The 24688-nt window shown below is 45.8% G+C and overlaps 2 protein-coding genes across 8 annotated transcripts in view; one reads left to right on the top strand and one right to left on the bottom strand.

Moving 5' to 3' along the window:
• Positions 1-17172, top strand: part of LOC308467887 (FK506-binding protein 15-like) — a 31531-nt gene extending 14359 nt beyond the window's left edge. Inside the window, exons 11-27 of one of the 7 annotated variants that reach the window (XM_080989563.1) lie at positions 98-146; positions 2400-2519; positions 3085-3166; positions 3803-3888; positions 4695-4785; positions 5872-5981; positions 7206-7313; positions 8384-8478; positions 8863-8965; positions 10161-10193; positions 11012-11183; positions 12231-12367; positions 12987-13070; positions 13851-13958; positions 15143-15738; positions 16099-16195; positions 16646-17172. In XM_080989563.1, coding sequence (XP_080845689.1) covers positions 98-146; positions 2400-2519; positions 3085-3166; positions 3803-3888; positions 4695-4785; positions 5872-5981; positions 7206-7313; positions 8384-8478; positions 8863-8965; positions 10161-10193; positions 11012-11183; positions 12231-12367; positions 12987-13070; positions 13851-13958; positions 15143-15738; positions 16099-16195; positions 16646-16726 — 2152 coding nt within the window. In that variant the 3' untranslated portion in view covers positions 16727-17172. The other 6 variants (XM_080989562.1, XM_080989565.1, XM_080989564.1 and 3 more) reach the window with 6 other exon arrangements.
• The window catches only part of SLC31A1 (solute carrier family 31 member 1), a 71879-nt gene extending 47195 nt beyond the window's left edge, over positions 1-24684 (bottom strand). The window contains exon 1 of the mRNA XM_080989668.1: positions 24651-24684. The gene's annotated coding sequence lies outside the window, so the exon portion shown is untranslated. The remainder of the gene's footprint in view (positions 1-24650) is intronic.
• Positions 24685-24688: the final 4 nt, after the last annotated feature.

Raw genomic sequence — 24688 nt, 5'->3', positions numbered from 1 at the left:
CGAGGCAGAGTCCCAAAGGCCAGTTGAGTATCCTACCCCTTAATAGACTCTTCCTACTATGCTCAGGTTTGTTAACTCCCTTCCTTCCATACTGCAGGGAGCCAGCTGTGCGTGCCAAATCAAGCTCTATTAGCGAACAACTAGCGGTAAGTCCCCATTGGAGCCAAATCTTCCTATTGATTCCTGTTGAATGTGACCAAAGCAATGAGAAGTAACTTGGTCCTCTCATAGAGAGAGGGATCCTTATTGGTGAGCATTTTTTGAGAAACTCAGGTTACATTTCCCTGTTGATCCTGTGATATATTTTTTTAAATAAAAGCTCCCACGTAATAAAGATACAGTATTTTTCCGTCTATAAGACGCTCCCATGTATAAGACGCCCCCTATTTTTATGGACTTGGATTTAAGAAAATGGGGGGAGATGTATCTGTGTATAAGATCCCCCCTAATTTTTGACAAGATTTTTAAGAGAAAAAACCTAGTCTTATACACGGAAAAATACGGCGTGTCACAGGAAAAGCATATCATCTGTGACTACAAGTAATTAACATTTGATATTGTGCTTGCATAGACTTCTAAGATAGGTTTCTAAGCGGGTTTTTAAAAATAATAATAATAATAATGCAGTTTAAAGGTTCTTTCATTAATAGTTTTAGAGTGAAAATGTAGCAAGGAAACGGTGCGTTCATGAGGACCCCCCCACACACATTGGAAGGTTCTATAAATGTAAGCCCCCCCCCCCCCCCGTATGGGTGTTCATGTTTACAACATCTTAGTTGATTATCTGTGTACTTCATTCCCGTTTCCTATCAGAGGGCATGCTGGCTGGGGGCTGATGGGAGTTGTAGTCCATTACACCTATAGGGCCCCAGGTTGGTGAAGGTTGCTGTGCCCTTTCCTATAATAATTTTTATTAAGTTTTCTATTTTACATTTCAAAATAAACATTTTACAAACTGTAAAATATCCAGTCACTTCCCTTCTTCTCCTTCCATGGTTCATTTTATATATTATACATTCCTGCATATTTTAGTAAACCATTCAAATCAGTTTTCCACTTTTACACCATCAAAAATTATTTACTCTGTTGAATTTATCTCAGTTCTGCCATCATTTTCAGCTGGTTGATATGCCCTTAACTAAGGCCTAAGTACTGAGCATCTGACATGCATTGTCAGGCACACAAAGGAAGCCACAGGGCAGGGTGGGGGGTGGGAGAAGGACAAACCAGCTGCTTTCTCTTAGGGGATCTTGCTTGGGCTCTGGTCCCCTTGGCTTAATCCTGCCCAGGGGATGTGACAGCCCTCACCACCATTTTGAAATCCCACTGTTAGGCTTTGAAAGGGTTTGAGAGGTTGTTTTACTGGATGCATCCCATGATATGGGAAGAGGAATCTCTCTCTTTTTTAAAGAAACCATGAAGATATCTAATGCAGGAAGATTGGAAATCTAAATCCCCGCTCTACGCGGGGCTGCCCTTGAAGCTGTCCCAGAAACTCCAGCGGGTACAGAATGCTGCAGCGAGGCTCCTCACGGGGTCTTTGCCATGGGAGCATATTCACCCAGTGCTTTTCAAGCTGCACTGGCTCCCGGTGGAGTACAGGGTCAGATTTAAGGTGCTGCTTTTGACCTTTAAAGCCCTTCATGGCCTAGGACCCTCGTACCTACGGGACCGCCTCTCCTGGTATGCCCCATGGAGAGCCTCAAGGTCCATAAATAACAACACCCTAGTGGTCCCAGGCCCTAAGGAAGTTAGATTGGCTTCAACCAGAGCCAGGGCCTTTTCAACTCTGGCTCCGGCCTGGTGGAACGCTCTGCCTCATGAGACCAGGGCCCTGCAGGATCTGATTTCTTTCCGCAGGGCCTGTAAGACAGAGTTGTTCCACCTGGCCTTTGGCTTGGAGCCAATTTGATTCCCTCCCTCCCTCTCTTTCTTTTTTCTTTTCCTTCTCCTGCTGCAATGAGGCTACATTTTAATATTTTAATGTTTCATTATTTTAATGTTGTATTTTATTTTTGTTTTTAAGTTGTAATCATTCCTCTTGTTTTTATTATTGCTTGTAAGCCGCTCTGAGCCCGGCCTTGGCTGGGGAGGGCGTGGTATAAATAAAAAATTATTATTATTATTATTATTATTATTATTAAATGCAATATAAGCTGTTGTATAAGCTTGTAAACCACTTTTATTTTCCTTAGCTGGGCAATGAGGTCACTTTGGCTTGGGGAGTTGTAGCCAACAACATCTAGATGGAAGGTCCCCTCAATCACCCTCCCTGTTTTATAGCCTGATGTCATATTCTGACAAACAATAACTACGTTTCTGAAAAGCCTGGATGGCCAATTATAACATCGATTTCTCTTCCTTTCTCTTCTCGCCCCCCTTTCTCTTTTTCTGGACAGAATCCTGATGTAACAAAAGTGAAACTGATTTCCCGTATGGCGAAGATGGGTCAGCCTATGCTACCTGTCCCCACCAGCACATTTGCACCCCAGCAAGGCTCAGCTGACAAGGAGGTAGAGGTGTGTTAGCTTCAATTCTCAGCTTTTTTTCAGTGGGGTTTGTGTGTGTTGGCTGTTGCTGAAATTCAGGTAGGTTGGCAGCATGACGGTTGACGAACATAGCAAGCTGCCTTATACCAAGTGAGACTGCTCATCCACCTAGCTCCCTACTGTCTACACTGACTGGCAGTGAAGGAGGGGAGGGCCCTTTTTTTTACTTAATTACAAACCTACCTGGTTCTCCAGGGTTTCAGACAGGGGGCATTCCCTGCCTACCGGGTATCAAACCTGGGGCCTTTGGCATGAAACTGAGAGTCTTGCCCTCCCTAGATCTAGTATTCACCCCAAACTGGTTTTGGGTTTGAATCTTAATTTGAGGGAAAGCCTTGTAAGGATCATCAATCATTTTATTTGTATGTCACATTTCCCAAGTTAAAACAATGCTCAAAGCGGCTTACAACGTATTAAAAAAAAAACCATAGCTACAAATGTTCTGGCATGCCTCTCTCTCGTTAATGTGGGATTTGAAGCCTCCAGGGTCCCTTTCCACTTCCCAGGAGGGTTAATTGTGCATTGTCTTCTTCAGGAGCCGCATGCCATTCAAGAATTTTCAACCTTCTGTCCGAACGACTACCGTCCAATGGCCCCTCCACAGTGGGGAACGCAAGGTAAAAAGTGTGTTCCCTTGTTGTGCCTTGGTGATGGTCACCAACTAGGGTGTTCATGGAGGATGGTCACCAACTAGGCAAGTTCATGGAGGAGAGGGCTGTCAATGGCCACTGGCACTGTGGCTGCGCCCTCCCTCCACGGCTGGAGGAAAGAATGCTTCTGAATGCCAGTGGCTGGAAACCGCAGGAGGGGAGAGGGCTGTTTGCAGGCTTCCCATGGGGGCACCTGGTTGGTCACTGTGAGAAGAGGGTGCCAGACTAGATGGGCCACTGGCCTGATATGGCAGGGTTCTTCTTGAGTGCAGTGGCTCTACTCAGTAGAATTTAGTTGGACACAACCCAGAAGCCAGCATGATGATTGTGCATGGAAAGCGGAGGAAATCTGGATGTGTGGGGATGGGGGAGCAGTGTCCTTCATTTGCTGTAGATCAGCTTGAGCAGAGTCTGCATCTGTCACTGGCATTGTGTTTAGATGCTTGAATTGATCTGTTTGTGTGCTTACTCCTCTGGGTTCCTTTGGGTGGAAATAGAGACAAACATTTTGATGATGATGATGATGATGATGATGATGATGATGATGGAGATGGACTGCTTGTATTGAGATGGGCAACACTGATGCCTCTGCTTTCTTCCTAGCTCCTCATCCAGCTGTCTCAGGGCTCCAGGCGCCTGCTGCCCCCCAGCCACACACACCCCTTCCAAGAACACCTCAAAACTATCAGGTAAGGAGTCCTTTGTAGGCAGGGAAAGGTTCTTTAATAGGTTGCCAGGTGAGCCACAACACCATCCTCTGTTCCCTGGTTTGCTCAAGACAGGGGCATGTGACTAGCAGGCTAGACTAAGTTTCCTCATCCTTTTCTGTCAGTGTCAGGTCTTCATTTGCAAAATAGGAAGGGTGAAGCATAACCATGAAGGTAATAGCCCTTCAGTGCAAATCCCAAAAGCGCTAGATTAAGAGCTAGCAGCATTCATAGCCTTGGGTTGGAGGGAAGCAGTTTGTTACCTCAGCAGTGCTGAGGTAGTTTCCACCAAATCCAGTGGGGATCTTCTATATATTGGGTGATCTTTAGAAGAATGTAAGAAGAACCTCTGCTGGATGAGGCCAATGGCCTATCTCGCCCAGCATCCTGTTCACATGGGGCACCTGTTCTCAGTGGCTACCTGGATGCCCCAGTGCAAAGTGCACCAACAGTGCCTGCGTGCAAGAGCTCTTTCCCCTCCCCCAGTTTCCAGCAACTGGCATTCAGAAGCATTCCTTCTTCCAGCCATTATCTGTCGAGGCCAGTAGCCATCAATAGGCGCCTCCCCCATGGATCTGCCCAATCCTCTTTTAAAGGTGTCCAAATGGTTGTCCATCATTGCCTTTTGCAGGAGAGGATCCCTTGCAGTCCTTGGCCTTTGGGTCATCTAGCCCTTGAGAGCAGGCTTAAGCAATCCTGCTGTTTTAATGGGGGACCTTTTTGCCGTCTGTTTGGTCAGTGTGACAAGTCACCTGACTCTCCTTTCCCTCCCCCACCTGTGTTCTCAGCCTTATGCAGGGATGCCATATGCTTACCCACAAGTGAGTGCCGCAGTTTCCCAGCTCCAGCCTGTTGGGTTGTGCCCAGCTCCTTTCCAAGGTATGTTCAAACTGTGCACTATGTATCTTTGGGAGCTGCTTTCAAACATTAACTTTTTTAAAAAAGCAAAACCCTTTATTAACATTGTTGACAACCCAAAAGTCTGGTAGCAGGCTTGTCATATATGAAGAAAGCAAACAGAAAATAATAAGAGAAAGAAATGGTGACACACCAGTATTAATTAAGACACCCATATTTCCCAAACTGGTACGGATAGTGAATGTTGAGCATCTACCTCTGTAGCCCAGGAAATGAAATCCTACCTGTTGAGCATTAACTCAGTGAAAGTTAGAAATTCCCCCGTTCAGAGCATCACAGCCTACTGGATCAGGCCAGTGACCCATGTAGTCCAGCATTTTCTTCTTACAGTGGCCAATCAAATGCCTGTGGGAAACCCACAAGCAGGATCTGAGCACCTTTCCCTTCCTGTGCTTTTCAGCAGCTGGTATTCAGAAGCATTTATTGCCCTCAATTGTGAAGTCAGAACATGGACATCATGGCTAGTTGCCATCAATAGCCTTCTCCTCCTCCATGAATTTGTCCAATCCTCTTTTAAAGCCATCCAAGTTGGTGGTCATCACTGCCTCACGAAGTCTGCACTGTGTGAAGAAGCATTTCCTTTTGCCTTATTCCAGCCATTTAAAAGCTGGGAATAGGCAGCTAAGTTGCCTTAAAGTCCCCCACCCTAGAAGATTCACGGCTGCTTGTTAAGATGCTCAAGGACGACTGTGTTCTTTTCTCCCTGCCCTTTCTTATTGGTGTGACCCCTCTCTTCCCGCCCTGTCCATTTCTACAGTGGTACCTCTGGTTAAGTACTTAATTCGTTCTGGAGGTCCGTTCTTAACCTGAAACTGTTCTTAACCTGAAACACCACTTTAGCTAATGGGGCCTCCAGCTGCTGCTGCGCGATTTCTGTTCTCATCCTGAAGCAAAGTTCTTAACCCGAGGTACTATTTCAGGGTTAGCAGAGTCTGTAAGCTGAAGCCTATGTAACCCAAGGTACCACTGTATTTGCTTCTGCTGGCAGTCTCATTTTGAAACAAGAATAACATACACAACCTTGCAAAGTTTTTTTTCCTGTCACAGCAGCTGGAGACCTTGGTTCATTCCTGCTGACAGAGACCCGGCAGCAGAACACAGAAATCCGCCTGGCCGTTGGGAAGGTGGCTGACAAGATGGACCAACTGTCAGTCAAGGTAATACAGAACTTTCAAGGTAAAGGTAAAGGGGCCCCTGACCATTAGGTCCAGTCGTGACTGACTCTGAGGTTGCGGCGCTCATCTCGCTTTATTGGCTGAGGGAGCTTCCAGGTCATGTGGCCAGCATGACTAAGCCACTTCTGGTGAACCAGAGCAGTGCACGGAAACGCTGTTTACCTTCCCGCCGGAGCGGTACCTATTTATCTACTTGCACTTTGACATGCTTTCGAACTGCTAGGTTGACAGGAGCAGTCACCGAGCGACGGGAGCTCACCCCGTCGTGGGGATTCGAACTGCCGACCTTCTGATCGGCAAGTCCTAGGCTCTGTGGTTTTAACCCACAGCGCCACCCTTTGGTTTTGTATTGTTGATTATTTTATTTCATAAAAAAACTCAAAGCACTTTACAAAAAGAATAAAACAATAGAATTATTAGTAAAAACGATTTAAATATTCAAAAAATTAAAACCAGCGATAAACTAGAAACCTATCAGCATTCTAGAGATCTAAAGAAGCATGTGCCGAAAAGGGAACAGGCAGTTCCCCATTTACACGGGGTTTGCGTTCTGAGGCACTGTGCATGTCAGCCTGCCCCGCACCCCTGAGGGCCAAAACTGGTGCGCCCACAGATGGGGAGTTGCCTGTACAGTGAAGGTGCCTGCCTGATATTGATCGTTGTTCAACTGTTTTAAGGCTTTTAAACAATTTTGGCGTTTTATGTTCATTGTATAATACATATATCAGGCAGTATATACATTTTCTGAAATAATAAATCAATCTACCTTCAGGTTTTGCTTCTGTTTCATACTGTTTGGAGAACTGTATCTAGCTGCTTTTATAGTAGGCTTGTGAATTGTCTTTTTAATCTCTGATGGGGGGGAGGTTTGGGACTAGGGAAGTTGCTTCAGCTAGGTGGTGGAGCACCTCTTTGCATGCAGAAGGTTCCATGTTAGCTCCCTGACGTTTCCAGGTAGGACTGGGCGACACCCCAGTCTGAAAACCCAGGGAGATGCTGCCCGCCAGTGTTGACAGCACTGAGCTAGATGGAGCCAGTGGTCTGATACTGAGCCAGGTTGCTGTGCTCCCAGCAGTTTCTCTCCTTGGCAAACAAGTGAGCAGCTCAAAGGGCCCAGGCCTGATCTGGCTTCTTCTCTCCCGTGTGCTGATGCTTCAAGCTGCACCTCCTTTTTGTTTTTCCTTTCTCTCCCCACACCCCTTGCAGCTGGAGGAACTGCGGAAGCAAAACTCTGGCCCCGGTTTGCTACCAGGCATCTCTTCTGTTACCATGGAAACCTCTATGATCATGAGTAACATCCAGCGTATCCTGCAGGTAAAGAGCCTGTCTACTTGAGAGCATGAAGACTAGAACACCTTGCTTTTACCTTCAGGTGAAGGGTCACAGCTAAGCAGCAGAGCATGTGATTCGCAGGCAACAGGTCCTGGGTACAGTCCCCAATAGTGTCTCCTGGCAGGGCTGAGAGAGACCCCGTGCCTGAAACCCTGGAGGAGATGCTGCCAGTCAGTGGGGAGCCTTGGGCACAAATGCTGCCCTGTCCTTCCCTGTTCCTGCTCTGCACCTTCCTTGAGTTCTTTTGGCCAGCTGGAAGTGTCTTTGTTCCTATCCTGGATGTGGAGCAATCGGTGTAGAGACTTCTAGTCTCCTGTATTATAGCCACATCTGTTCCTCCACCCACTTTTGTCCCTAGCCCCGCCCACACCTGGACAGTTGATCCCGAGGCAAGGCAGCCTTTGGACTGGCAGAGGTTCTTTGCCCCTGTTGTAGGCTTCACTGAGCTAGATACACGCAACTATCTGGCTTGAGCTAAGGGAGCTTTCTCTGTTCCAGTTCATCTAAGGCTGCACTAGCAATTGGGCTTTTAGTATTGCAGCTCCAGACATCCAGAAATCAGACCAGGGCCTAGTGTGACGCGGTTCAGATGCCTCTTGAAAGCATGCTTGCTTTGGAGGGCTTTCCATCCTGAGATGTCACTTATGAAGATCAAGTTTTATACCTGCTGAAATGGTGTTGTTTTTTAAAGTTGAGTAGAATAGATGGGCTTATTGTATCAGAGTTTGTGAAACTGATTTTATTCATTCTCAGAGCTTGGATTTCTGTGTTGTATTTTGCTTTTACCATGTATCTTGCTTCCATGGCTTCATGCAGTACAGCTGTCTCGCAATTTGCTTACTAAATAAAGTTTACCTAGGAGGCTTGCAAAAGGGGAGCAGCTCCAAACTGCCCATGTTCTGTCCATGACCATGGCGGAAGACCACAACGATTTCTCTCCTCAAATCTGGGTCCCCGAGAGAGGTTGGGGAAGAGATTGTGGCTGGAGATTGTGAGAGTTGTAGAGGCCAGGACTGGCTCTGACGCATTCCGTTTTGCTCTTTGTGCCACAGGAAAATGAGAGGTTGAAACAGGAGATCGTTGAGAAGAGCAGCCGCATTGAGGAGCAGAACAAGAAGATTGGTGAACTGATTGACCGCAACCAACGGTGAGGGAGACTCTTGCTCACTTTTAATGCTCTATGAGAAACAGCTGGTATTTGTGGCTGAAGCCTAAAGCTCAGGTGGCCTGGCTCAATCCCCAGGCACCCCAAGGCTGCTGCCAGTCAAAGTGGACAGTACTGGGCTGGATGGACAAATAAAGGAATACAGGAATATAGCCAGTGTGGGGTAGCAGTTAAGAGGGTCTGTCAGAGTAAGATCTGGGAGACCAGGGTTCCAATCTGATATAAAGGTAAAAACTCTCCTAGGGTGGCTTTTGAAAAGTGAGCTCTACATATGATATGCCTTGATTTATTTATTTTTACATGAGAGGGTGGAAAGTATCAAATCATGCAAACATTCACGTGTGTAAAAAACAATTCTTCCCCCAGCTATGTGGAGCAAAGCAACCTGTTATCTGAGCAGAGCAACAGCTCATTGCAGAGGACCATGGAGCACACCCAGGCAAGGGTCCTACATGCTGAACAGGAGAAGGTAAGCCCTGGCAGTGTGACAGCCACAACAGGAGGGCCAAGTGACTGAGGCTGTGGGGAGGGCAAGTGCTACCCCAGGATCCCATCCTTGAGTTCACAATCACTAGTGCAGGTCACTATTCCCCTTTGCTTGCAGGCCAGAAATAAGTTACGTTTCTGAGCAGCAGCAATAACAAAATACAGTGCTACCTTGGGTTACATACACTTCAAGTTACACGCGCTTCAGGTTACAGACTCCGCTAACCCAGAAATATTACCTCGGGTTAAGAACACAGGATGAGAACACAAATCGTGCAGTAGCGGTGCGGCGGTGGCAGCAGCAGGAGGCCCCATTAGCTAAAGTGGTTCTTCAGGTTAAGAACAGTTTTAGGTTAAGAGCAAACCTCATGAACAAATTAAGTACTTAACCCGAGGTACCACTGTAGAAGAAACGACTTTCTAGGTATACATGCATGTACACATAAGCTTCAGGTAATCCTTTGAAAAGCACCTCAGGTTGAATATGAGAGAACAACAGAATGTCCCTTTAAAATCTAACAGAGTGGTTAAGGAAAAAAATGCACCACATTGGGCTACAGTAAGATCTCATTGGCTGCATTCACATGCCATGCTAAACTGTGGGTTGGCATGACGTGAGCAAGTACAGTGAACATCCCCCTCACTTCCTCCTATGCAGCCAAGAAGAAGGGTGTGAGAGTTTCCACTTCTAGGTAACTGCTGCTTCCTCTGTTGTCTGGACTGAGAACAGCCATTAATATTAAGTAGAATTAGTTTCTGAAGTTAGCTTATTGAAACAAACATTTGAAGTTGGTGTGTTTGATATTACCCATAGTTGATGTTAGCTGCAGCTCGTTGTCCCAGGCAACACAGCAAACCATGGCTGGGCATAAGTGTCAGGGTTCCTGGTCGCATGAGAGGAGGAGATGTAAGGGGAGAGGATGCAAGTCCAGGTTTGCTGTGGCCTGTTCTTCCTTGGGCATCAGCGTGCAAACCCCGCCATTAAGGGATCTTCCATGCATCTTACTCTCAGGCCGCTGGGATTTTCAGTGATATAATCAGCCCTTGGACCACAGAATAAGCAGAGTGCTCTTAACCCAGAATGCCATTGCCTCTTTTGATAAAACTTTCTCCCCTCTTGCTGTTCTTGCTTCTGGTGGTGTTAACTCTCCTCTCCTTGTTGCCGCTTTTCTCTCTAGCACATGCCGCCACTGGATCAGGGGTGGGATCAGGTGAGGCATTGTTCTTGGGTGTCCTGATTACCTGAGCACTTCCTTACTCCCTTCATACTTTCCAGGTCACCATTTCATACTTTTAGCAGGCAAAAACCCCACGCCTTCTGCAGGTGTCTCTCGTTGCGAAGCCTCTCTGTGCTTTGCCACCCCTGCTTCAGTGACAATGGGTTTTTCTAAATCAGGGGTGGGGGGACTCCAGGCCCCTGGACCAAAGGCCACCTTCCTGGCTTATGTTTCTGGCCCTCAAAACTCCTTCCAAGCCACGCACCCTCACCAGTCCTACATTGCACCCTCCTTGAGTGCTTTTGCCTGGCTGGATCAGGCCCAAAGCCCGTCTTATTCTCATAACCAGATGTCCCAAAAGGGAATCCTACAAGCAGGATCTGCGCTCACCCCACTTGCAATTCCCAGGAACAGCATGCTGCCTCCAACGGTGGAGGCATTTCCTGCTCCATTGCTAAAGCCATCCAACTTGGTGGCCTTCATTCCATCTTGTGGGAGAGAGCTCTGCTGTGTGACGATGTCCTTTCTTTTGTCTGTCCTGAATTTTCTGGGGAAATCTTATCTGCTCTCCATTTTATGCACCTTTGTCGTGCATGCTTTCTCCTGAACTAACTAAAAAGCCCAAGGCTTCTGCCTCCCCCCGCTCCTCATAGCCTTGCCAGTAGACCAGTTCTGCAGGGTGTTTCCTGGGAGACTCATTCTTAGCATTTGGTAGCCTCCAAAAGCACAGCTCTTGCATCCTCCCAGGAAAGGTCTTGTGGGCACTCCTTCCCCATATGTTCTTCTGTCTCTTCTGCTCCTTTGTGTTGCAGGTCAGGGTCACCAAGGAGCTAGCGGAAGCCACAGTGCAGATCTCCCAGCTCCAGCTGGAGCTGACCCGTCATCAGAAGCAGGAGATAGATCTCCACTCCCAACTGAATGAAGCCCTGACAGAGTCGGAGAGGCAGAAAGCCCAGGTCAACCGACTCCATGCACAGCTGGCAGGTAAGGGAAGCTGAGAGGAGGCGCTGAAATGGCAGAAGAGCACGATCCAAGCACATGCAGAGTAGTTTTATCATTCTAGGAAATTCTTTAGCTTGCTGGTAGGGAGCCTGTGGCCCTCAAAGTATTACTGGCCTTCAGCTCTCATGAGCCCCAGCAAGCATAGCCAGGGATGATGGGCGTTGGAGTCCAGCAACCTCTGGAGGTCCTGCTCCTTAGGGCCTCCTGCAGTGTAGCTGTTAAAAAGCAGACACACAATCTCCAAAAAGACTCTTGACTTTAATTCCATCTGTTTAAAAAAGGCAAGCTTCTGATCTCTACAAACTTGATTGACTGTATTTCTATGCTGCTTTTTGTTGAAATGAATCTCCAGCTTACAAACAATAAGTAACATTAACATAATGTAACATAATAGAAAATGGGTTTGTACAGATTCTGCACCTTCCTTGCCCTGCATGCAAGAGCAGAGCAGTGTAAGAGTGAGAAGAAACATGCGATATGTCTATAAACGCCATGATCATCACAATTATAACAAATAAAGGCTTGACATATCTCGCTTTGCATGTCATTAGTTATCTCATATATTAGTTTCACCTTTTAAGTTGAATTACTGAAATAAATGAACTTTTCCATGATATTCTAATTTTTCAAGTTTCACCTGTATGTCTTTAAAGTTACATGGAGGCCCCATCCACACTATACAGCGTTATCATGCCACTACAGTCAGTCATGGCTTTCTCCCAAGGAATCCTGGGAAGTGTGGTTTGTTCCAGCTGCCAATAGTTGTGTTGAAGTAGAGAGCCCTGCTTAAGTGGCCATTTCCAGCATAGTTTAACAGCCTGGGAATTGTAGCTGGGGGTGGTGGCAGACCGGGGGTCCCACCACCTCTCAGCACCCTTAAGAGAATGTTCTCGGTTCCCAGAATGTTTTGTGGGAAGCTGTGAGTGTTTAAAGCCTATAGTGCAGATGGCGCTGTACTTAGGCTTAGCTACAGCAGTGGATGGAAACAAGGGCATGCACTGTAACCCGCTCTGTGCCCCACCTCCACAGAACTTCAGGAATCGTCTGACGACATGAAAAGCAGATACCAGGAGGAGAAACTGAGTGGGAAGAAGTTGGATGAGAAGGTGACAGCCCTGGAAGAGGAGCTGGCTGATATCCGCATTAAGAAGGAGAATCTGGAGAAGGTAGTGCCCAGGGGTGGCAAAAGTCATCACCCGAGGCCAGAAGTGGCTCCCTGGAAAACTCTCTCTGACCCTTAGGATTCTCTCAGTGCCACACCCCTCTCCTTCCCGCCCCAGCTTTGCACCCTTGACTGTTCTTTGCCTCCCTGGAAGATGATGATGATGATAATAATAATAATAATAATAATGATGATGATGATGAAATAATTTATACCCCGCCCATCTGGCTGGGCTTCTTTCATTCTTAAATGGAGGATTGAAAGGGACAAGTGGGGAAATTAACGTATGTTGCTCCACCTACTTTTACTCTTGGCAGGCGGCCCCCAAGAGGTCAGTCGGTGGAGTCTAGTCTATTAGGCAAACAGGGCACTGCCCTCATCCAGCCACCACTTGCTTGCCTTCTTCCTTACAGCCAATCAGGATGTGGCTCTGCCTGTCATTGGGCTCCTTTTCTTCTGCCCCACCCACCTCAATGGGCAGGAGCCACCTGTCCTTGGAACACCTCTGCTCACTCTGCTGGGTTTTCATGTCTGCCATAGGCCTCTCTGCTTACTGTTTATTACAAGGGCTCCTGAACTGTGGTCTGCGGACCGCCACTTAGTTAATGCTGGTTTTCTTCTAGCTTTCCCTGCTTAAAACCACAAGAAGCTCAGAGAACGAGAAGCTGTCACCACAGCAGGAACAGCCAGAGCCTGTGAAAGGCAAGGTCAGTGGGGCTCTCTTAAAACGTATTGATGGAGGGTCTGCGGTTCTAACGTGTCCCACAGGCTTGTTACACATCTGTGCTGTGAGCCAGTGTGATGCTGTGTAGTAATGCAGAGACTGAACTGCTTGATGCAAATATATAGAGAGCTTAGCGTTAGCTGAAAAAGCAACTCATAAATTACATGTTGTCAAAGGCTAGAGGACCCTGAAAAATTCTATGCAGGCAGCTGGGTGGGATTTTACCTTGTATACAATCTGTAGAGAGAGACACTGGACTCCCTGTCCATAGTACAGTGTGAAATGTGGCTTGCCTAATTAGTCCCAAACTTTTGGAAGGGCACCAGGTTGGCAGAGGCAATAGCAGTTAACAATAGTTTAAAACAGTTTACAGTCTCACAAATAAGGTATCTCCTAAAAATACACACAGATGTGTTCCTCTCTCTGTAACAAACCCTGAAGTGCTCTTGAAATAAGAAGTGTTAAGGAAAGCGGCGGGGGGCAAGCAGTAAAGAGAAATCTTAGTCACATTCAGCAAAAGCAATGGCAAACCACACTTCTGTAACTTCAATCAGGAGTTCTTACCTGTTAGTCTGAACAGCACTATACAATGTCATCCATCTCTTGGCACGTGGATGCTATCCAGATAATGTATGTTCGTTGTAAAATAAATGAATAAATGAAATCATCACCACATTTGGCTGTCCAGAAGCTCTTGAAAGCCCACTGTCCTTGCTGGTGTTGCTTCCCTGCCTTCTGACTCTTTGGCATCATTCTGCCCCAGGTGAAGAAGATCATGAACGAGGTCTTCCAGGCCCTGCGGGGCCAGTTCAACTTAGAGGAGTCCTATACCGGCCAGGAGGTCCTTGGTATCGTCCTGAACGCCATCAAGGTACAGCCCAGGGCAGATGGATCCTGACACCTGAATAAGATGCAGATTGAGTGAACTGGTCTATCATTTCTCTTCCTTTTTGTATGGTTCCAAATGTCATGAGTTTGGGTGCCAGAGTTTTGGGTGCAAGGTGCCCATAACTACTGGGTTTAGTAAGTGTTAGAATTTAATCACTGCTTGGAGAGTGAAACTGAAATTCAGACGCTTAACAGCTGGACTCAGCTTCCTGTGTTGAGGAGATCACTTGAGAGGTGGGCCATTAGAGAACTAATGATGATGATGATGATGATGATGATAATAATAATAATAATAATAATAATAATAATAATATTTATTATTATTTATTATTATTATTTTGTTTATACCCAGCCACTCTGGGTGGCTTCCAACACATATATAAAACATAGTCAAACATTAAACATCTTTAAAAAATGGAACACTTCACCAATTTGCAGAGGCCATGCTAACCTCTTTATCAATCCAATTTTAGTATACAGTATCTGCTGCGGACAGAGAGATGGGCCATCAGCAAGACAGACACTCTACCAGCCAGCAGATGGGTGAAGCCCCACCCAGAGCTTTGAGATAGTGAGTTTGAAGAGAGTGCCAAAGTTTTAGTTAGGAGGAAGTTTTAGGATTTCAGTTGGCTATGGTGTGATCAAAAGAAAAAAGGCTTTCAGTCTGTTAAATGCAGCAAGCTGGAGAGGCAGGATCAGAGCACAATGCAGACTGACAGTTTGAATTAGAGGTTGCAGCAATGGGAAAAACGGGACTCTCTTGGAGTGTATGCTGGGGGCCCCCTCCATTACAGGCTCAGGTGTAAATAAACTATATATCATTATGACACCACAGTCTACACTGTGCCTCATTTCCAAAGGAAACACAGACTAAGTGCCTAGACCCCTGCAGTCTTGCACCGGTCAGAGATTGGGGTGGCATTTAGCCCCATATTACTAATCATGGGAGCGGCAAAGAGGGTGAAGCCCAGCTCTCTAGAAATAACAGGTTGTATCTAAGGTACTGCAAAGTGAAAGTCACTTAGCTGTGCCTGTGTGGCTGAGTAGGGATTCAAACCCTGGTCTCCTGAGTCCTGGCTAGAGACCAACCATTACACAGTACTTTCATCAGGGGCTACAGTCTTTTTTTTGTGGCAAATAATCCCCCCTCCCCTCTACTTGTTCCAGACAACAACTCTGCAGCTGCTGGAGAGTCAGGAGGAGCAAAGGGGGAGCAGCAGCACCGAGGAGGAAGGACCTGCGGAAAGGAAGCAGCCAAGTGCCGCACCCCTTTATGGGGATCCCCACAGCAACTCTCTCCGAGAACCAGCACCAGTGGCATCCCCCGCTCCTTTGGCTAATCTGAAGGAAAGCTCAAGCAGTCCTCCATTCACAGCTCTCGAAGGAGCCCAAGACAGTCTGTTATTTGCAGCTCCTGAGGCTCATTCTTCGGAAGCACCGGTTGAACAAACTCGTGCAGCCTCTGCTCAAACTGCAAGGCCGCCTCTCAGGCTCTCCGCCAGTATTGAGAAGGAGAGGCCAAGCACTCAGGGTGAAATGGACACAATAGACACCGCCATTCTGGCACCTCCAAATTCAGCGGCGGGTGAGATGGCCCCTGCAATGGAGGGGCCCACAACGGGTCCAGAGGGCAAGGAGGAGAGTGGGGCAAGTCAGCACACCGCTGGCCCCACCTCTCAAGCTGCTGTAGCCGACAAGCAGCAGGACTTGGCTGGAGCCTCACAGCCAAGACCAGCGTCCAGCCCCATGGAAGCGGATTCCAGGTCTGTGCCAGGGCGGGAGGGGGACGGGAACTGTACCCATTATGAGTCTCTTGCCTTTCCGTGCCTTCCCCCCACCCCCTAATAGCATGGGGTTTAAGGCACAAAGGAAGAGCCTGGCTCCCCCTTGTTGGGTTGGAATTCTCAACACCCCTCTCAACACCCCTCTGCTCCATTCATTGACATCAGTGCTAGCACTCCCCCACTCCCTCATTTAACCCTCACATCAACCCTATAAGGTAGGCACTACCCAATGAGCTTCAGGACTGAGTAGAGATTTGAACTCTGGTCTCCCAGGGTTCTGGTCCGTTAACCACTGGATCACTCCCACTCTCCTTTTCCTTCTGTCTTTTTCTCTTGCAGTCTTCTTGAGGACAAGGGTGGTTTCTTCAAAGTTGCCACTCCCAAGCCATCTGCACTGGGAACTCTGTTAGTAGAAGACGACGACGAGGAGGAAGAAGTGGTAAGAGCTTTGAGGGGGTGCAGTGGTGTATGGTGCCATTTGGGACGGCTTAAGGTGGAAGGCATAGAGGCCCTCAATAGGTGTTTGATAAACTAAAGTGGTGGTGTTTTGTTACCAGGGCACCACCAATCTTTCCTCTGGCTGTTAGGGGCACTATATTGTTACGGTTTTGTGGCATGTTCACTTTATTAGGGTCAATGTCCACTATTCAATACTAACAACAGCTGGAGCCATAGCCACTGACAGGCAGCAGAGCCAACTACTTCCAGTTTTGTCCTCCCTGCTGAGTCCCACAAGGGGCAACCCTGCGACTTACTAGGGAGAAAGCTAGAGCCCACATCCTTGGCTTCCTTCTCCTGCTTGCCTTGCTGATGGTCCTGCTCAGCTGGCCACCTCCTCTGCCAAGCAGCGGTGACCTATCCCTGCCTTTCTTTCTCTCGGTTTCAGAGCCTTAAGGGTCGGCCTCCCCCCACCCCACTCTTTGATGATGATGATGACGACAATGATGACCTATACCTGCTGGGATGAGCGGCCTGGCAAATGCCATGGCAATACTTTCTTCTCTCAAGAGCTTCAGTGATTGCTGATCTGGAGCTGAGATGGATGGAGCTGGAGTTTTTCCTGTGGGCCTCCCCAGATTGCTCATTTGGGCTGAGGTGGCCTTAACTTGTGGTTTTTGAGCCTGCTAGCAGGAAGAGGGGTGACACTCTCTCTCTCTCTCTCTCGGTAGCAAATGTCAATTTGGGACTTTGTCTAGCTTCAAAGTCCTGACTGTTTAATTCACCACTGCCGAACACACCTGTACCCTACACACTTTTGACCCAGCTGCTGCTGGGAGTAGCGGTGGGTATCACCTTGAACAGCTCCTCTCTGTGGAAACCAAACTTAACCTATTGCCATAGCTCACCTCCAGTTCTGGACCTTGGCAAAACAGGATCTTGAAGAAAATAATAATAAAGTGCAATTAAAATAAATTAACCCTGTTGCCTTAGTTCTTTCACTTTAGCAAGGCAAGAAGGGGAGGGGTATTTGTGTGGTTCTGTACGCCAAAAACCGACTCACCATTTGTAGGGCACCTTAGGTGCTTCACGTACATACACCTGATATGGTAAGAATTAACACCAGTCCTGTGAGGAAGGCCAGTATTAGTAATCTCTTTGTATTTCAGGTTGGGAGGCTGAAACAGAGAGTGGCTTGCCCAAAGGTTGAATGATATGCAGAAGGTGATACCTTGGTCCTCATCTCTGATACAAAACTATAAAGTATATACAAAAGTATCAAATGTGGTGACAGTAATAATAATGCAGCAAAACAACACCACCACAAACTGGCTTATAAGTATAAAACCAAATTTACTAGAATAATAACTAGAATAGAGCTAGACTTGTAACCATTCAAGCAACAAACATACTAAGGTGCCATGTGCAAAACAAAGCCTGGAGATACTGTAAACATGGAGTGGATAAATGTACAACTGTATCTTAACAAGTTGCATGTGCAATAAACGTTATACAAACTGGATAAATGAACCGTTCAACAAGTAGCGTAAGTCCAATCACAGAATGGCAACCCTGTGCCGCCACAATAGCAAGGGTAGCACACTGGAGAACATGAAAAAGTTTTTCAAAGCTGTTCTTCAAAGATTGAACTGGATGAGATGTTCTTCAATAGGTCTTGAGTTGGAAACACAAAGCCGTTTGCATGGATCAATCACAGGAAGGCAAATCAAAGCCACCACCCTGGTGAGAATAACACAAGTGGGCAAAAGGAGACCTGTTCTCCGGATATATTACAGGTTTCGCTACACGCTTCATCAGTCCGAAAAGGCAGTCATAGAAAACAGGTTGCTCAGGATAAAGAAAGTATTCACAGGCACAGCGTGTTGTGAAACGCCTTGCTCTTCCCCAGTTCCCGTTTACCGCGATTGGCCATGCTCCACTGTTGCAGAGCACTTTCCCTCGACCCGCCACTGAGCGCACCACGCCGGAAGTCTCATATAAAAACATAAAACATTACTTTTTTAAAAAACTTCCCTATACAGGATTGCCTTCAGATGGCTCAGGGGACGGATAACTCCATACCCTCCAACCTTTCTCCATTGAAAATAGGGACATCCTAAGGAAAAGTGGGACACTCCAAGATCAAATCATAAACCAGGATGGCATCTTTAAATCAGGAACATCCCTGGTAAATATGGACACTTGGAGGGTCTGCAACCAGTGCCATTTTTCTAGAAAAAGATGTGCCAGAACTCACCGTGAACACCTCCCTCATTCTCTTAGAATGGCAATGGTACCTAGAGCTAGTGCTGTGCACTCTGGGGCAGGGCTAGCTGCCCGTGGGGGTGGGGCTAGCCACCTGCAGGGACAAGGTGTCCCCGGGGGGGGGGCGAGCGTCCCAGGGAGGCATGGCGAGTGTCCCAGGGAAGCGGCGCAGTGATGTTCCCCCCACAGGGATGACACCCAGGGCAGCCCGCACCCACTACACCCACCACATACTCCTTCCTCTGCCAGTGATAGCGCCCACCTGAGATGTGCTAGAACTGAGTTCCAGCAAGTTCCAGCTGAAAAAAGCCCTGCTTCCAACATTATAATTATCGTACCAAAGAGCTTCGTAGCTTCTCTCTCTTTCACACACCCCACCTGTCACACACTCCAAACTTACATAACAGCAAAGGCTATTCACCAGGGTTGCCAGTTCAGACCCTTCCATTTCAGGTGTAAGAGGGAGTCCTTGGAGCACCCCACAATCACCTAACCCTGACTTCTATAAGTTCAGGTTGAGCGTCACAAGCAAGAGACTTTAGCCAGGTGATAGAAACAAAACAGCAGCCAGTAGGACTGATCTTTCTTGTTGCAACAAGACTTCCCCCTGCCACAAAGACAAAGCAGCCCGAAGCCCCCATCAATGGTTACATCCGTATTTTAAAGTTTCCCATAATACATCTCAGGATGCATCATCATGACATCATAGATCTGTCACAGAAAAGGTGTGGTCTCGGGTAGAACCTGAGATCCAGGCATACCCCTGTCACGCAAATATAGTCTTTCACACTTACTCCCATCCCAGTACAAAGGAAAGTATTTACAGCTTCTTGGTCCCTGAGTCAAATCAAGTACACCCCTCTGTCTTGTCCAGCTTCATCCCACTATAGGATGGATAGGCATTGTGATTGAGGTGGTTGGATATCTGTCTGACACTCTTGGGGCAGGATATCACTGGCCATGACTCCTTGGGAAGGCCCTGCAGAGGTGTCTGTACATCTCAGGGATTCTGGTGGGCTCACTCACCCCTCCCCTTATACCTCACTTCCCTGGGTCCTAAATGCCATTGGAACGGAGAAGATTGATACAATGAGTGATTTCCGATGAATTTCTAAAGTTTTCCCATTGAGCCAGTGCATAAATACATTTATCAGTGAATCGTTCCCAACCCCTTCTTTCCTGCTCCCAAGAGCTGGGACTCATGATTTTTCAGCTTTTAATTGGAATTATGTATTGACAAGACACTGGCTTTTTCTGCCATCTAGTAATTCCAACTCTGGGGAGTCCAACTCTCCCTCCCACCCCACCCCCACTTTTTCAATGTCATGCTGGAGGAATATGTTGACCTGACTGATATTTTGGGAAATGGTTTGCACATTAGCCCTCTATGCAATTGGACAGCTCTCCATCCATAATACCAAACTTGGCATGAGGGTTCCCAGGGTGGGGCGGCAGACTTAATTGCTGTTTGTATGTTGGGTGCCATTTTGAATCAAGATGGCAGACTGAAATTTCAGTTTGGCATGACTTTGCCCGTTTTGTGGCATATGTTCAGCCACAAGTAGAGATATGATCGCTAGATTCAGCTCAAGAGTGCTCAAGGTGTGTGGGGGGGGGTCTTCATTTATGTTTGGATGTTGGGTGCCATTGTGAATCCTGGACAGTGCCTGTGTCTGTGATATTAGTGTGGGGGGTGTTAGAGGAGAGGTAGTACTTTGGTGGAAGACACACCATGCTCCTTCTGTGGTAGTTGGTTCTCAGCGAGCCAGCCAGCAAGAAATCATATGGAGTAAGAGAAGTTAACTCTTTATTAGAAGAAAAAAGGCCTGCTTGCTTCCTTCATCAGGGCAAGGAGTCAGATGTGCTCTTGTGAGGGAGGTCTGAGGCCTTATTTTGACATTAGAGTTGCTGAGGGATAGAAATAATTACTCCCTCTGCAGTCCCAAACATGGTTAGAAGCCCACAGCTTGCTTTAGTTCTGCACTTGCCGGGTGTGAACAGAGAGCCAAAACAAACCTCTATCTTACCTTTCGGGCTCTGAGCTGGAGGAAGATGATGCAGGTACAGAGACAGGGAAAGATACCACACCCTTGCATCTTTGTCCTTCATCTTGCGCCATGTTCCAGTGGTGCAGTAGGCTTTTTGTAGCAAGGGCATGTTCTGGTGACCACAAATTTTGAATTGGCTACCCAGGTTACACAAGCTTTACAAGCTTGTTATAAGACACTGTAGAAAAATCAGCAATGCTTCTGTTCACTGATTCCTGGAACTTTCTTGAAATGTAGGCTTCAGCTGCAAACATTACTGGAGCAGTGTGTGGGAATGAAAGGCACACCACATGTTCAATACAATAATCAACCTCAAGAAATGATCCCAGAGTTGGATTATTTCCTACAACATGTCATGTGTGTTTAGAGTAAGATGCATCACCAAACCTCTTAAATCCCACATTATCTTTGCATTCAGGTACCTCAAAGTGACTTACACAGTAAAGCAACTGAGGGTGTGAACACACTACATTGTTAAAGCACACAATTCCCCCTCACGACAAAAGAATGTTGGGAACTGTAGTCTGTTAAGGGTTTGGGGAACTTGAAGATGGGAAATGTAATTTAAATTTATGTTGCATGTGCAACCAGGTTGCACAAATGCCACACATTTAAAGCACATTCCCCTCAAAGTACCCTGGGCACTTTAGTTTAAGGGTGCTTGGAACTGTAGCCCAGGGAACAGTTATGGACCACAGGTATGAAGTTTACGGCATGCAATGCCTTAAGAGAGAATATTATGAAAATGATATACAGGTGGTACATGACCCCAGTCAAGCTTGCAAAAATCTATCATTTGCCCGATAATAAATGTTGGAAATGTAAAGAAACTGAAGGTACATTCTTTCACCTTTGGTGGACGTGCCCAAGGATTAAGGCTTTCTGGGAGATGATCTATAATGAATTGAAAAAGGTATTTAAGTATACCTTCTTGAAGAAACCAGAGGCCTTTCTCCTGGGCATAGTCGGCCAATTGGTGCCAAAGAAGGATAGAACTTTTTTTATGTATGCCACAACAGCAGCAGGAATACTCATTGCAAAGTATTGGAAGATACAAGATCTACCCACTCTGGAAGAATGGCAGATGAAGGTGATGGACTATATGGAACTGGCAGAAATGACTGGCAGAATCCGAGACCAGGGAGAAGAGTCGGTGGAAGAAGATTGGAAGAAATTCAAAGACTATCTACAGAAATATTGTAAAATTAATGAATGTTAGAATGATGTTGGATAGAAATTAAGTGGTTTCCAGCTGTAATGCTTTAAGGGAATATGAAAAATGGGTTGTTAATAGGCAAAAATTTAACGTTACTATTTTAAAGACCAAAGATTAGGATAAATAAAGAGGGTAAGGATTTGCTGAACCAACAAATTGAACTGGAATACAAAAAAGGGAGGTATGAGGAGGTCCGGGAAACAAGCTAAGGAAAATAAGTAATGTAAAAAATGAGTGGTTTTTAATCATTTTTATTTTGTATTTTTTCTTTTTTTCTGCTTTTTTTCTCCTTTTTCATTTTTATATTGTAACATTTGGAAAATCTTAATAAATATCTTATTAAAAAAAAAAAGGAACTGTAGCCCAGTGAGGGGTGCACTATGATTTCCAGGGTTCTTTGGGGGAAAGACACGTGCTTTAAACGTATTATGTGTATGAAGCCAGGCAGGGAACTTTAGCTTAAGGGTGCTGGGAAATGTAGCTCCACGATGAACAGGCTACAATTCCCAGGATCCTTTGGGGGAGGCAAGCATGTGCTTTGAATGTGACTTAAGTGACTGGGAAGTCATTAGGAAAACATTAAACATTCCTAAACATTGGGAAGAACTTCCTGACAGTAAGAGCTGTTCGACAGTGGAATTTGCTGCCAAGGAGTGTGGTGGAGTCTCCTTCTTTGGAGGTCTTTAAGCAGAGGCTTGACAACCATATGTCAGGAGTGCTCTGATGGTGTTTCCTGCTTGGCAGGGGGTTGGACTCGATGGCCCTTGTGGTCTCTTCCAACTCTATGATTCTATGATTCTATGATTCTATGATTCTAGGAACTAAAATGGGTTATGATACACTGGGCCAAGATATTGGACACAATATATATGGAGGAGTGAGAAAGGCTGTGGAAGGAGGACATAAGATTCACTGCATGCTATAATCTTAGAGAAAATGTGATGAAGATGTTATACAGGTGGTACCTAACCCTGGCCAAATTGGCCAAGATGTACAAAAACAGTTCAGATGTTTCTTGGAGGTGGAAAAGTGGGGTTAGTACCTTTATACACATGTGGTGGGAATGCAAGAGGATTAAAGAATTCTGGAATACTATTTATAAGAAGAAGAAGAAGAAGAAGAAGAGGAGGAGGAGGAGGAGTTTGGATTTGATATCCTGCTTTGTCACTACCCTAGGGAGTCTCAAAGTGGCTAACCTTCTCCTTTCCCTTCCTCTCCCACTCCCCCACAACAAACACTCTGTGAGGTGAGTGAGGCTGAGAGACGTCACAGAAGTGTGACTAGCCCAAGGTGACCCAACAGCTGCATGTGGAGGAGCGGGGAAGCGAACCTGGTTCACCAGATAAGGAGTCCACTGCTCTTAACCACTACACCACACTGGCTCTTTACTCTTTACTCTAAAGTTTAAAAGATCTTCAAACTTTCATTTCCAAAAAACCCCTGAAGCCTTCCTGTTAGGTGTTATGTCCATGGAAATTAAGAAAAACCACAGATCCCTCTTTATGTATGAAACCACAGCAGCCAGGATTTTAAACGCAAGGAAGTGGAAAGGTGATGTTATATGTTCTATAACAGTGATACCATCCCCACAAAAACGGACTGGCAAGCAAAAATGATAGAAGATCTACAACTTGCCAGAACAACAGGGAGAATATGAGGAAATTCAATACCAAAAGTTAATCAAGATCGGATAACATTTAAGGAAGATCTTAAAAATTAGTGACGACGTTAATCTCCTGACAGACCTAGAATGAATCTTGGAATATCGAGAATGTACATAGTAAAAGTTTATGGATATTAACGAGAACGCTAAATAAGAAGAAAGCAATGTGTTTTGCCAGACAAAGTGTAAATAGCACAATGAGAAGAATCGGAAGTTATTTTTTTTTATTTTATTTTTTTTTATTTTTATTAATAATGTTTTTTATTGCTTATTTTCCAAAGTCAAAATCCATCATCAATTTACACAACAAAAGCAGTTTTACAAAGAAAAGAAAAAGTTAGAAAAAAGAAAATTCACATTTCCACATCTTTTTTTCATATTCAACTGGACTTCCCCAAATCTTCCATCCCTGCATTCTTTACAATAAAAGAGTATTATACAGCAAATTAATACCTTGTTTCGTATGTTTTTGTACTTTCCTCTATTTATATATTCCAAATTAAAACTTTTCACCGTTATAACTTAGTTTCAATCATTTTCAATTCTCAATACTGAAGCATGTTTTCCTCAAAACTTAGCAAATTCTCAACTTTCATATAGCTTATAATGTTTTTGTAGGTAGTCCTTAAATTTTTTCCAGTCCTCTTCCACTGCCTCTTCTCCCAGGTCTCGGATTCTGCCCGTCATTTCGGCTAATTCCATGTAGTCCATCAGTTGCGTGTGCCACTCTTCCAGTGTGGGTAGCTCCTGTGTCTTCCAATATTTAGCTATAAGAATTCTTGCTGCTGTAGTTGCATATAAAAAGAAAGTTCTATCTTTCTTTAACACTCTCTGGCCCACAATGCCCAGGAGGAAGGCTTCTGGTTTCTTATTAAAGGTATACCTAAATACCTTTTTCAACTCGTTATAAATCATTTCCCAAAAGGCCTTCACTCTCGGACATGTCCACCAGAGGTGAAAGAATGTTCCTTCAGCCTCCTTGCATTTCCAACATTTATTGTCTGACAAATGGTATATCTTTGCAAGTTTGACTGGGGTCATGTACCACCTGTACATCATTTTCATAATGTTTTCTTTTAAGGCACTACATGCCGTAAATTTCATACCGGTGGTCCATAACCTTTCCCAGTCTTCAAACATAATGTTGTATCCAATGTCTTGTGCCCATTTAATCATGGCTGATTTAACCATCTCATCTTGAGTATTCCATTTAAGCAACAAGTTATACATTCTTGAAAGAGAAGAATCGGAAGTTAGCTACCTGCGCCTTCCTCGCCTTCGCCTCCTTCCCTCGATCTC

The sequence above is a fragment of the Podarcis pityusensis genome (genome assembly GCF_964106645.2).
Source record: "Podarcis pityusensis genome assembly, chromosome: Z".
Classification (NCBI taxonomy): Eukaryota; Metazoa; Chordata; class Lepidosauria; order Squamata; family Lacertidae; genus Podarcis; species Podarcis pityusensis.
The sequence above is the reverse complement of the archived record's forward strand: the minus strand, read 5'-3'. Positions and strand labels throughout refer to the sequence as shown.